The sequence below is a fragment of the Bombus vosnesenskii genome, unplaced genomic scaffold, assembly GCF_011952255.1.
Source record: "Bombus vosnesenskii isolate JDL3184/JDL3185 unplaced genomic scaffold, Bvos_JDL3184-5_v1.1 scf7180000013264, whole genome shotgun sequence".
Lineage (NCBI taxonomy): Eukaryota > Metazoa > Arthropoda > Insecta > Hymenoptera > Apidae > Bombus > Bombus vosnesenskii.
In genome coordinates this window covers 9,986,227-10,000,000 of record NW_022882924.1, presented here as the reverse complement: position 1 = coordinate 10,000,000, position 13,774 = coordinate 9,986,227, and the positions used below count along the sequence as shown (strand labels likewise).

General features: G+C 33.4%; 3 protein-coding genes and 1 long non-coding RNA gene across 7 annotated transcripts in view; 2 read left to right on the top strand and 2 right to left on the bottom strand.

Annotated features, from left to right (window-relative positions):
- The window catches only part of LOC117238716 (chitin synthase chs-2-like), a 6,275-nt gene extending 6,102 nt beyond the window's left edge, over positions 1-173 (bottom strand). Inside the window, exon 1 of the mRNA XM_033503853.1 lies at positions 32-173. Coding sequence (XP_033359744.1) covers positions 32-173 — 142 coding nt within the window. The remainder of the gene's footprint in view (positions 1-31) is intronic.
- A 1,259-nt stretch (positions 174-1,432) lies between these two features.
- On the top strand, positions 1,433-7,329 carry LOC117235456 (uncharacterized protein CG10915). Of its 2 annotated transcripts, XM_033497503.1 has the most exons (8): positions 1,433-2,069; positions 2,180-2,281; positions 2,393-2,617; positions 2,693-3,314; positions 3,474-3,569; positions 4,013-4,122; positions 6,243-6,608; positions 7,291-7,329. In XM_033497503.1, the coding sequence occupies exons 1-8, from the start codon at positions 1,800-1,802 to the stop codon at positions 7,303-7,305; spliced, it is 1,806 nt and encodes a 601-aa protein (XP_033353394.1). In that variant the 5' UTR covers positions 1,433-1,799; the 3' UTR covers positions 7,306-7,329. The 2 variants fall into 2 exon arrangements, with proteins under 2 accessions (XP_033353394.1, XP_033353385.1); XM_033497494.1 differs by lacking the exon at positions 7,291-7,329 and having other exon boundaries at positions 6,243-6,890.
- Positions 6,267-13,774, bottom strand: part of LOC117235568 — a 23,146-nt gene continuing 15,638 nt past the window's right edge. The window contains exon 2 of the long non-coding RNA XR_004493693.1: positions 6,267-6,450. This is a non-coding gene — a long non-coding RNA (uncharacterized LOC117235568). The remainder of the gene's footprint in view (positions 6,451-13,774) is intronic.
- The window catches only part of LOC117235417 (serine-rich adhesin for platelets-like), a 23,907-nt gene continuing 19,428 nt past the window's right edge, over positions 9,296-13,774 (top strand). For all 3 annotated transcript variants that reach the window (XM_033497435.1, XM_033497427.1, XM_033497419.1), the window contains exon 1: positions 9,296-11,243. In XM_033497435.1, coding sequence (XP_033353326.1) covers positions 11,233-11,243 — 11 coding nt within the window. In that variant the 5' untranslated portion in view covers positions 9,296-11,232. The remainder of the gene's footprint in view (positions 11,244-13,774) is intronic.

The window sequence follows — 13,774 nt, the reverse complement described above, 5'->3', positions numbered from 1 at the left end:
AATTAATGAAGATAAATATTAAATAAATTACCTGAATAATAATCACAGAACTGTATAGACTTTTCATCTTTGAGCTGTGATAGAGCAAAAATGACTACAAATTTAGAGATTAAACCAGTACAAAGGACAATACAGAAAAATATACCGTATACAAATACTTTAATAATTTGCATAGAAATATCCAACCATTTTTTATTTTGCATAGATGCACTTTCTTTTTTTATTGGAAAATATTTAAATATATCCCAAAATGTATTTGATGAACTTGGAAGCCTACAATTAAGTGAGTAAATTCAGTAAGGTAACTATTAATAAAGTAGACATTTTTTAAACACATATTAAATTATGATATTATAACGTAGATTACTCGAAATTTTTTTAGACTTTTACATACTTGAAACTTTTAAATTATATATATAAATAAAATGATGAATCCTTACGAATTTTGCGACGTATTTTCATCTTCATATTCCGAACAATCATCGTTAGAATATTGAAATTCATATGAAGGTTCTAAACTATTGTCTTTCGACGATGACATGCTGCAAGAATAAAACTTACTAATAAGTTTAGTCATTGATGTGTCACCAATAGCCCAAATTTTCATTGGCATATCAATCAATATACTGATAAAATTGATAAGATTTCAAATTTGTCAAGGGTTTTCTACATTATCTGTGATCTAGGAGATCAAGGAGATAGAAAAACAAGTAAGTTACAGTAATGTTCTATTTTTTTTAAGACGATATTTAGGTTTATTAAGAAATGAATTTTGATCAACAGAATTCATTGTTATTTATTATTAGCCTAGTGTGTTATATGAAATGGAGTAGAATCATTAAATGATATATTTTACGCCTAAAAATAGATGAATGTAAAAATATTATTTTACTAGAAGAAACATCAGTTGATATTTTTATTTATCATTTTTTATTTAGTAATATGCATTAAAAATGTTTCAGATATGAACATAAGAATGAATAAATTAGGATCTTTATGCAACAATGAACTGTTTCAAAACTTTAGACAAAAGTATCCCAAATCTTAATAATAATTATTGTTAGACTGCGTATATTTATGCAAATTCGCGTTTTTATGATTATAAGTAAAAACATAGAACATATATAGAAAAATTGTTTTATTCATCAGATATCGTAAGAAGTAATATATATTTGATATTTTATATATTTTTTATATTACATAAATGTTGAGCATTTTTGCATCTTAAAATTTCCTATAAATGCATCAAAATCCGCAGTCTAGTAATTATATTCTCTAATCAGTTTTATTCATTTAATAACAAATTGTAAAAATTTATAAAAATGATAGCGAAGATTGAAAGCAAGTATATGAGCAATACATTCAAACAAGATTTTAATTTTACCGCTGCCATAAAGTTGAAATCATATCGAATTCTGAGTCGTAACATTCGATAAGAAATAATCGATAATGAATGGATTTCGTAGCACTTTTCACGAGATAGGTTCCTATCTGTGAATTACGCTTTGTGCTTCATTTGTCAATAATCGAGGATAAAGTTAAATGCCGGATTAATTCCTTCGGCATAATCTAAGCGAGTTCGAAAAGGAAAAGAGAAATCCTGAAGCGATGTGGCGTGCCCCGAAGTTGGCTCTCCGGGCCGAAGTCTTCTTTGTTCAAATGAAAGTATTAATACCGAAGGTTGAATCGGTTTAACCGCGGAATACCTTCTTTGAGTACTTTTTAAGTACTTTTCCCTGAAATTATACGTCTTCTTCAGGGGTGAATTTCCCCCCCGATATTTCGTTTTTTTTTCAAAAATGGCATCACAGAGTCAAAATGCTATGAATGTAAGTTCGAGTGTTTCACCGGCGAATGGATCATCCGGATCGTCGACGACCATCTCGGTCTGCACTACGAAGATGCAGTCTCTTACTTCTACACCATCCTCACAATCCTATCAACAACACTCGTCTCCATCGTCGTCACCATCGCCGTCGCCGTCACCGATGCAGCAACAGCATCAACAGACTCTACAACAACCTAACAATATAGAGGCAATTGATAAGAACTCCTCCAATACATTAAAAGTATGTATACATATAGTTATATGTATTTAGAAATACTTCTGTTTGAAGAAAATAATCTATCATGCAGATTATATGTTCATTGATAATAATTTTTTACATTTCTTTTGTAGCGTAATCCAAAAATGGAATTAAGCAAAACTGATTTATTAAAACTATTAGGGCATCTTGAAGGAGAATTGCAGGCAAGAGATATTGTAATAGCAGTATTAAAGGTAATTTATTTTTCATTAATGGAAGCATTTTTATAATTAACATTAACTGTTATAGTAACAATACGATATTGAATATTTAAGACATAAATAGGTTTTTTGTGTATTTTATAGTCAGAAAAATTGAAACATCTATTAAATACTCGATATCTGAGTGGGACATCAGATCCACATGCTGCACTTGCACGTGATATTGTATTAGTAGGTAGTGTCAGTGAACATGAACCAAATCAAATAAATAAACAAGTTGCTACTTTAGAAGCACTTGTGACACAACAAAGATGTATGCAGTTTAAAATGGCCAAAGTTCTTAAAGAAGCAGAGCTTAGGCACAGAGCAGTATGTATATCATATTTGGTTACTTAAATAGCAATGAATATTGTAAATTGTATATTCATACTTAGTTTACTTCAGGTTATCAAGGAATTAGAAGAAGAAAAACGAAAACATGAACATGATACTGCCCAGGGTGACGATATTACATATGGCTTGGAAAAAGAAAGGACACGATTGAAAAAAGAATTAGAATTAGAGAAACAAGAAAAAAAAAGACTGGAATTAGAATTAAAGAAAGCAAATGAAACTTTAGAGGAAGAAAAAACTCGACAGAAGCAAATAGTACTTCTTCTACTTGCTGAACGCAAAAAGATAATTATGAAGTATATAGAAGAAAGGAAAAGATCAGAAGATTTGGCACAGATATTAAGCGAAGAAAAAGTTCGGATAGATTCTATGGCTGAAGGACTCGAAGAGGAAAGTAAAAAGTCGTTACAAATGGAAGCAGAATTGGAGAAACAGCTTGCGCAATTTGACATGGAAAGACAGCAATATAAACAAGCCTTAGCAAAAGAAGAAAAGAGGGCTAAAGATCTCGAATTAGAATTAGATAAACTTAGAACTGAAATGGATGTATGGAAAGAGTCTCAAACACGAGGTTCTCCAAGAGGTGTGGGTGCAACTCCACCACCACCCCCAGCCAAACCAGTTAATTTAGTTGTTATGCCTACAGTTAAACCTGCTAGTGCACCACAAACAAGTATGTTGTGCATAATAATTAAAATGTTACAGTTACATACATAAATAGAACTTATTTTAGTAAGCACTAATAGCAAGCAAATAATATTCTCAATATCTATTATGATGTTGAATACTGATAATATTGTTGAATATTTTTATAATTACATCTTATGTGCAGTTAAAGGTACAGTGCTGGGTACTGGGACTCCAATGGTTAGTAGTAAAGTTGTTCAGCCCACTGCCACGGTATCTAGTGTTCCTGTCAGCGGTCCAAGTAAGAAAAGCAGTTATCCTAAAGTTAAAATAGGATATAATCAAATTAAAATATTTTGGATGTATTTTCTCTAAGAGAATTTTTATATTGCATGACAGTGGATGAATTAATAAATTACATTTTGACTGTTAATTGAAAAAGGAATGGTAATTATAGCTTTTGCTCATAAGTGTAATGCACCTGATATTGATATGAATTTGTTATTTCTACTTATTTGATGTTGATGCGATAATTTATAATTTAATGCTGGTTCAGACTGATACAGGGTTAATACAATAAATAATTTATATTTAAGATTTTATTCTAAAGATTACATAAAACTAAACAATTTGTGCTGATACTTTGGGAATAATATTATACATTATATTTTTAATTGTATTTCAATATTTTGAATATAGGTATTTTAAAATAGTGAAATAACACTTGTACTAATTTCTTTGTAGCTACTGGGATTGCTAGGTCAGTAACTCCTGGGCAGGCATTACGCGGCGTCACATACACGTCCAACATTACATCTTCTACTGGAGAAACTGCGGCGTCTTCTGAAAATCAGGTAAATTATCCCCATTTTCCTTCACATTCTACTTTAATTTGAAAATATTATACAGTACACATTTATGCATATACTTGTAAAAAATCATTTTTCATAATATAGCTTTCATAATATTAAAATCTTTCATATTTTCATTTCAATCAATTATGTTGATTTTTAAAACACCACTATGTTTTATGCATCTAATTTGTATGAAAATTTACAGAATATACAAAAGCAACATAATAATATGTTACTAGAATGGAAACATTTGAACAGTATATTGCTTGTATGTAATTTCAAAAGAAATTATTTTAAAAGTAAAATTTATTAAAAAAATAAATTATTGATCTTTGTATGTGATTTAAAAAGAAATACATTAATTTAATACACTGCTTCATAATATAAGCATATAAGCATGATAATTTTGTATCCATAATTTATGTTAAATTTTATTTTGCTAAGAAATGAATAGAACACCAAAATACATAAATTAATTTATGAATATGTAAATTATACTTATAAAAGTGACCGTACAAGCAAAAATTTAAGTGTTAAATATTGTTATTATTATTATCGTTATGATTATTAATGATAACAAAAGTGCTTCTAAAAATAATCAAAATATGATTGAATTAATCTATTAGGTTTAATAATATTATATGATATTATTTTATATGTGTATCATAATCAAATAGGATTTTCTAGTCTTATATTTTGTTCAGGTTGAATGTTATATAGAATAATTTTATTGTATGATTATTGCATGATAATGATAAATATAAATATGTCTTATCATCTTGTTATAGAACGCACAGTTATTGCGTATTTTTTGACTTTTTGTATTATTTCTAATGAATCAGTGTAACAAACAGAAACTGCTTTGGGGTAAAATTGGTTTATTTCTTCTTCTAACACGTACGTAAGTTACTGATCGTACTTACTATAATGACATGAAAAGCAATCAATATAATTGCTAAGCTAGAAAAACAATCGATGTATATATTTAAAATAATAATATGAACAATAGATATTTTCTATATTTTTATATAAAAAACAAATGTAAGATGTAAAATACACAAAATATTATTGCAAAGCAGAAAATAAAGGTGTTCATACACGCACAGTAAGTTATAAGTATACATATGAATATTAATGTTGCATGCACACATCTTGCAGATGCGTTGCATGTTTTTTCAATTCAATAGGTATTTCTTAATTATTACAACGAAACTTCATAAACATTTTATTATTACAATTTTTTAAATTATTATGATAAATTTATATCATGTTATAGTTACGCTGTTATAGTTGTAATTGAATATTCTTTTATCATATAGATGACAAAAAATTCATCTTTTTATTTCTGATTACACACACATACACACACACATGTTTGTAAACTTTAATTCACATTGAATTATATCACATTGTATTATTTTATATAAGTTACTACACCATCAAATTTTAAGTCTAACTTATGTATTATGCTATTCTTATTTTGTACATAAGATTACTACTTAGTATGTACATTGATTATTTCCTTAATTAAAACTTGTATGCAACTCACTTTTGAGCCTTATTTACAAATTTTCCCTGCTTGCCCTCCTAATTGCAACCTTGTATTTGCTATTGCTAACTTTACCATGGTTTGGTTATTCACCTGTTATTTTTTCAAGTTGTGTAATGTAACTATTCTAACAAAGAAAAGTAGATCTACATACAGTTTCTATAGTAGAACGTTACAATTCTTTTTAATTATGTTCGCAAGCAAATAAAATTCGTATTACCTTATAATAATCTCTCTTTTCACTTTACCAAATTATATATTAAGTTACTAGGAATCAATGCAGTTCTGGTTGTAGTTAAAAATTAATAAACATATCTATCATGAAATTGCTTAGCTTAACAAGCTGATCTTTTCTTCAAACATCTTCAATTACTATTTCTCTGGCAATTGATTTATTTCTTTGCTTTAGATTGGTGATTTGGTATAATTTCGACTGCCCCATTTTTTTTTTCTTTCTGTTCTTAATCATTATCTTAAATGCAGCGATCGTCTATATGTGCCCTTCTAGTGGGGGTGCTTCAAAGGGATAACCGGAACGTTAAATCGGATCTCCTGTGTATTCATTCCTCAGGCTGTAGACAAACGTGTGGTTGTACCTGCTCCTGTAAATCCTGGAGGCACGGTAAAACTTATACCGTCGACACAAGCTACAGGAAAGCTTGGTTTTCATGTTGGCTCTGGTTCGGCGATTCAAGCATCCGGTATGCTGCCCTCGAAAAAGCCACCAGTATCTCGCGGTGTTCCTCCTCCAGTGCCGCCAAATAAGCCGGTAGTACCACCTAAAAAGGAGGCTGCTTATATTAGAAGGACTGAGTCTCAAGCAACACAGGACGCCGTAAAACTTGGTAAACAAGCTGCGGCGCATCCTACTAGTGGACCTACCGTTCCGCAAGTCCAACAGGCAATAGGAGCTTTTACTCAAGCCTCCGACGAAGAGGTTAGTAATAAAGCTCCTCTGCCTTTCTCATCCGATTAATACGGATGAACAACTTCAACTTCATTTCAAGTGCCAGCATCTTAAATGTTTCTATGTTCTTATCTCCTGATATATTCTTTCCTCTTTGTCAATGACTTTAGAAGTCTCATCGGGTGCTCAAGAAAGCTACTTATTTGCACAAGTTGCAAACACGTTGCTATATTTTCTATTTAGGAGGAACTTTATAAATAATTATGATTGAATGAAGCTACTGAATAAAAGGCCATTATTTCTCTTATTATACTTTCATATCATTACGATATTTACGATATTTTACATTTTATTAAAATTTTACATATCTTGCAGAAGTTCAATTATTCTATAACATTCTATAGCTTCTCATGTTAATTAAATACTTATAAAATTATTAAATTATTTTTCCCTTATCACGAATCATTTTCATTGCATAATTTTTTAACGAGCACGTCCTATTCTTCCTGTTTTCTTATGTTACGTTAATTGGTTCTTAAATAAAAGTTATTAATGTTGCCTGTAAATTATGGGAGGTTTTTGGTAACGAGAATGTTCTTTTGAAACTTGCTGCACGATTAGCTTCCTTGAGTATCCGATGAATCGATATTGTTCTTCTATATGATCCTTTTTATACGTGAACGCAATTCAGAACTCGTGAATATGATTTCAGACAAAGCCACGTTGATTTAACGGCGGGTACAAAAAAAAAGTAAGCATTATTAACGTTTAAGAAAGTCTGAAAGCCGTGTTACACGAATAAAACTTGGGGTAGTATGTTTGGAACTACGCAACGCGGGATTCCATTAAGCAACGTTTCTGAATCAACGAAAAGAAACGTTAGTGCTCGAACTACTTGTTCATCGATTGATTATACATCGCGTACCATAAGATATCATTACTTATATTGTTAGATCTCGCCATTGGACGGATCTATGGATCCATAGCGATACATCACCACAACCAACCAAGAATCATGCTTGTAACATTGTACTATAGTCGAAATGAATCAATCGAAGAAACGGGATTATTTGAACTATTTAAGGTAGACTCTGTAGATTCTGTAGTTTATTATCCGCGATCTTTCCGAATTACACTAAAAGTCATTAGATAAAATTAGTATCGTTGTAACGTGCTATTCGTAAGAAAGAACGATACTGTTATTAACAGTGGACGTGAATAATAAATGTTTATGCAACAGGGAGCTAGACCATGTAATATGTTAATAAAAGAAATACTTTTAGGTAGGGAAAGATATGGAAGGGTTATTTCACGTTAAATCATCCAATTGCCAAATTTCCATCGAAGATATCCTTTATTTTTTTTTTAAACATGATTACTTCATTGGATAAAAATGATTATACACTGAGAATATGAACTTGCCTTTTGCAGGAACAAGGAAGATTTTAACGATATTTTATTGATATTTACCATGATTTTCATAATTTTTAAAATACAGTTTAAGCAACTTTTAATAAATATATACAAGAATATTGTTAAAAATTTCTTGAAACAATTGATCGACTTGACGTGAGATGACTCAACAGTATATGCTATAATCACTGCCTTGCCTGACGTAATTGCGTGCATCGTCAATATACCGATGATGTTACGCCTTGGACGAAAACATTTTGAACGAATTTATTCGAGACAAGCAGCTAAAACAGGAACAAGTCTGGAAGTGGTTCTTATCGTGAACTTGTTGATTTGCTCCGGGACAGGTATTTGAGAAGTTACGAAGGGAAATCAACTGAACCGTTATCGTTTTGACAATACCTATATGCAAAGTAGTATTATTCGAAGTCCACGCGACCATCATATCCATGTTGAGATTTCTTCAGATATCACGACTGTCGATAATTGATCGCAAATCAAAGAAACACAAGAGGCAATTTATTTTCTATGTGTTTCTATGAACGTGATCGTTTGATTTGAGAGAAAATTTCCAATGATTCAGGCCAGTCGCGCAATCATGAATGTTAAACAATAGTAATATCAATGATCTTATTGATCCACAGTGTTCCGTAAGATGTATCTTATCAGGTGGAACGAGCGATTTCTGAATCAAAAATAAAAGCAGAAATATTCTCAGTATCTTCGTATGACGCTTGTTTATTAATTTTTCTATTTATTAAACGCGTAAATGAAATAAATTCGAATGTCTCTATTACGCGCATATACGCGTCGTTCGTCGTAAATGTTTTAAAAAGATTCCAAGCGTACGTACGAGGCTATTAAGAATAATTTTCGGCTGTAAAAATCCTTTACCTGCCGAGCTCGGTACATCTTACGAAATCTCTGTACAAATTTCGTTCCCACAATACAGAGTTTATAACAAGGACATGAATAAAATTATTCGTTTGTACACAGTTTCTCTTGTATAAATTATAAATGGATGGAATTACGTTCTCATAAACGTATGAAAGATGTACACGTATAAACACGCATACACTGTTACATATTCACTTACACACTCGTTCACTCACACACTCCTGTCGACAGATACAGGCGCACACATACATACATAGAAGAAAAAAAAACGATGTATCGGAGTTATTTAAAGATGTATCTCACTTTCCTTTCGTTATACTTTACATGCGACCGTGATTTCATAAAACGTGTGAAAATATTCAGTGCGCGCGCGCGTCGATTGTCTTTAGTGTGCGAGTTCTTTTTTTTTTCTTTTTAAAGAACACAGATATTTGTCCGGTGCTAGCTACAATATTTCATTTTTTTCTCTTTCTCTTTTTTCTTTTTTCTTTTTGAGAATGTTCCAGTCAAATGCATAAATATTATGCTGCATTTCGTAAGGAACACGCGCAATCTCCCTAGTTTCTTCATACTTTGGGAATACCTAACAACGATTTATTCAAGATGAAAGATTCGTGCAAAGAGAAGGACAAAAAAAAAAGAAGATGTTCGTCAAGCAGAATGAATATTAAAGAAGCGAAAGAAACCTCTTTTAACTTCACCCGCTCGAGTTCTGTTTAATTCGCTAAGGGAAGGATGCGAGAAATGTAAAATATTTGTTCGTTTATACATTTAGAAATTCATTGCCTGTAGCTGTTGTTTCTTTCCGATGTCACTTGAGAAGTTTCCATCTGTTGCGTAATCGTACCGTCGTGCATCCTATTCACTTTCTTCGGAGTTAACGAAAAGTCTGTTTAACGAGAGATGTAATCTCGATCGAAGTTTCTCGATTTCACGGGAAAAATTTCTAGAGGATCTCGATAAAAACACAGCGATATAAGCAGCTATACGGGTAACAAAAGGGGGAGAAAGAAGAAAACTTGGGTAATCGGCGATACGTTGAAATCTCGCGGGACGGTGTGATTAAAAAAAACACAGAAAATGAGAAACCGGAGGGTAATTAAAACGGGCTACATTAAAACGTATAAATTCTTGGGGATGAAGTAGAGGATTTTTTTCAGGATAAGAGAAGGTCGAGACGCGAAGGAAAACGCTTTAGAGCGGCGCGTTGCGACACGAGTCGTAATAAAGAGCGAAGCGAGAGAAGAGCGAGAGTGAAGCGTAAAAAAGAGGAGAGCGAATTAAAAAGGGGGAAGACGATGATTACGCGAAGATGTAGGAGCAACTCAACAGAAGCTACACAGCCATACACGTTATACGTATACGCTTGATGCGATACCATACATCTACAAGTACTACATATCTACTTACACGCAAACGTGAGAGTTAGAATCTGTGCAAGGTGTAAATGTATCTGAGGAACGAAGAAAAGAGAAAGCATTACAGATAACATCGGGTCACATAGGAAGAAGATGACCAAGGAGCGCGCGAGGGTTACAGGAAATGCGAGCAGAAGGAGATAGACAGAGGAAGCCGGAGGAGGACCTAGAGAGAAGGTGAGAGTGGGTGTGAGGTTGTTCTCTTCTGGTAAGGATGGTAAAAGGTAAGCAGCGCGTATAGCGCGTGCGCTCGCCGGCTAGGTTGTCCGATACACCTAGTACACGCACACGTACACATACTGACACATATATACGTATGGGGTCGTCTATGCAAGGGAGTTAGGAGACGAAGAGAGCGCGAGAGGTTAACATCAGAGGGAGGATCGCAAACTCGAACGAGGAAGCGAGGAAGCGAGAAAGCGAGGAAGTGAGCGGGGCGAGCGTAAGCGAGATGGGATAACAGCTGGAAACGTGAATGGAAAGAGTGGAATAGAGATAGCGAGCCGTGACAGTCGATGGACAAAGAAGCGAGGATTCGCGAGATCCTTGCGCGGTATGAGGTTTGCATGCCTAGCGGACGGCTCCTCAGTATCGTCCTACGTTTCGTTCGCGACGCGCACCCTTCAACTTGGTCCTGGTCCGCGCGTCATCCAACTTGTTTGATGTACACCGATTGCTCTGGAGTACCGGTGGTACTATTGTTGCTCGTACGACTCTGTTCTTCGTTGTTGGCGGGACATCGCCGTATTTTTTATTTTCTATTTTTCGTATTTCGATCAGTGATACGATTCTAAAAGCGGGAGCGAAAGTATCAAACGTTTTGCCCCGTGTCACCGGGTGATGTGTGCCGTTTATCGTATCCTCGAGCCGTTTCCGTAGGAATACGAGCAAAGTGATTCGCAAGGGTGACAGAAGAGAGATATTGGATGTTACGCACGTACGTACGTATGTATAATGTTGATTGACGATAAATCGTTCGGCATTGATTCTATTTGTTGTGATTCGCCGCGCGTTACAATAAACGTGGGAGATTGTGCTTTCACACTATTTCTTGAGAAACCGTAGAAAACGTGCGATGTTGATGAATGAGACTAGCGGTATCTTTTTCTGTTTCGTCATTTCTTAGAAATGTTCTTTAGCTATATATACGTAGGATAAGGTAACTCGTTAATGTTTTACGTATTGTTTACGTTTACGCTTCTGAATTAGGAGGTAAGAAGTGATATGATTTAGATGGTGATAATAAATGATAAGTACAATCGTAGCAAACTATTACTGATCATACCTGATACAAATAGATTGTTCTGTAATTTATGTATGTACAGCAGATGTATTTGTATAGACAATATCGAGATTGTTTTATTGAAGTATAGCGTCTACTCTGTATCGAGTTTTTATTCGTCGCATCTATGACTGGTTTATCACCTCGTAGAATATTTTAACATTGGTTACTGTTCTCATCGATCATATCTTTTAATCGATCCGCTCCATAGACCCTTGTCCGATTTAACTTTCATTTTGCGAGAGCAGTAAATGAATATTATGTGTGTATATATATATCATGGAGATGTTATATATATTATAAGAATCGTAAAATTGACAAAAATACGTAGCGATGGGGAAAGTAGTGCGGTATGTTCCTCGATTGTGAAACGCACAAAAAAATAACCCTTATTTTTTGGAGTCCGAGAACGTATAATCGACACGAAGGAGGTTGAATGCGTGAAAGGCGATTAACAAAAAGATGTACCGCTAAAATTATAAGAATATACGATATTGATAGCATAAAAAAAGAGAAACCGAGTAAAAAAGTTTTAAAACCACCCCTTGTTCCTCTTTTATCGTTGATCCAATTCACCGAGACCTCTTTTGTTTTCCGCTTTCATTGATATTCTTCTACGGCATGGCGGGAATGAAAACTTCGTTGTTCCGCGCAGGAGGATCGAAAGAAACTTTGTTAAAACTACTGAAGGATGGCAAAGGTATCTTGTGCTCCCAATGCATAGTATGCGAATATCGAGCTTGGCGTTATGGTCGTGTATGCGCCATAATCTCCTCTGATTATACCAAACTTTATTCTCTCTCATAAATTTCCACGTTTAAATTTAAAGTAGTTTACTAAACATGTAATTACTGGAATAATGACTGCTTTTTATCTTTATAGCGATCTAAATATTTTAATCTTGATTTTTTCTACAGGTAAGTTAGTATTTTACGCGATAGAAAATTACATAATTCTTCGTTGATAAGCATTTATTTCCTAAGTCGAATGTAACGATATAAAATTATATATTATATACTTTTAAAATATAATGTTTTTCCCAATAATTAATTTTCGTGACACTGCGTCCTACTTTACAGATAGAACATAATATTGTGTAATTATACGTATATTATATATTTCGAAAATTTATTATTTGCCATTAACATTGATTCATTTTATTTTTAGATATTTTCTATTTTTTAAATGGAATATATATATGTTTTTTTCAAATTCGACATTTTTTTCTCAATATTGACCCATTTTCGTGACACTACAAGTATGACGTAAACAGCGGCTTAAATACTAAGCTGCTTAAAACAATATAGCTCCGTCGAACAGCATAATTATGACTGTGATTAATTAAACATAAAGAAAAGGGGTTCCCATGGTCGACATTGCGTTGTATCTCACGATGGAAGGAACACACTTCTACCAAGCTGTTCCTCGCTAACGTCATGCACGTCAGAACCTATAAATCCGCCGAATAGATTCGCTTCCGAGTTCCGGTTTCCACGGGCAAAACTAAATCCATTTTCCTCTCTTCTATTTTTTTCCTCCTCCTGTTCTATTATTACATAGCAACAATTTCGCGGAGAAAGCCGTGGTTACAGATTAATAACGTAAGACGCATTACTATACTCAGGCGCAGATAGAGATGAATTAGCATTCGAAGACGTAACATTTTACGTTCCTGAGAAATTAACTGGATTGTTACCGTATATTACGTAGAAAGCATCACGTTCGTTGGGAAAATAGGATATCTAGTTTTCGTAGACGAGATAGAAACCATCGAGAGTACCTGCATCCCCCTTTTACATCCCTTTCCTCTTAACAATCTTTAAATCGATACGGAAATGTTTTCACCTTTCTTCCCTATCTTCCGTACTAAACTCAAAATGATGCATTACGCATTTCAAAAACAATCAATAATCACTGTATATTTTTAACGCCCCTAACTCGAACAATGCCATAATTTGCTTAGAAGAAGAAGAAAGGACATAAATCACGAGATAAGAGCTGTTCGTTCTTCTCCTATTTCCCTGTGGATATACCAGTTTCTTTTTTACTGAATATAATATTTCATAAGTATCCTAGAAAATCATCCTCATTATTTTATGATTACGTCCGTAATGGATAATCGCGGTAGCGCGCGCGATATGATCGCGACAGAGCCGGCGCAGAAAGTGTCTGCGTGTGTATACCGG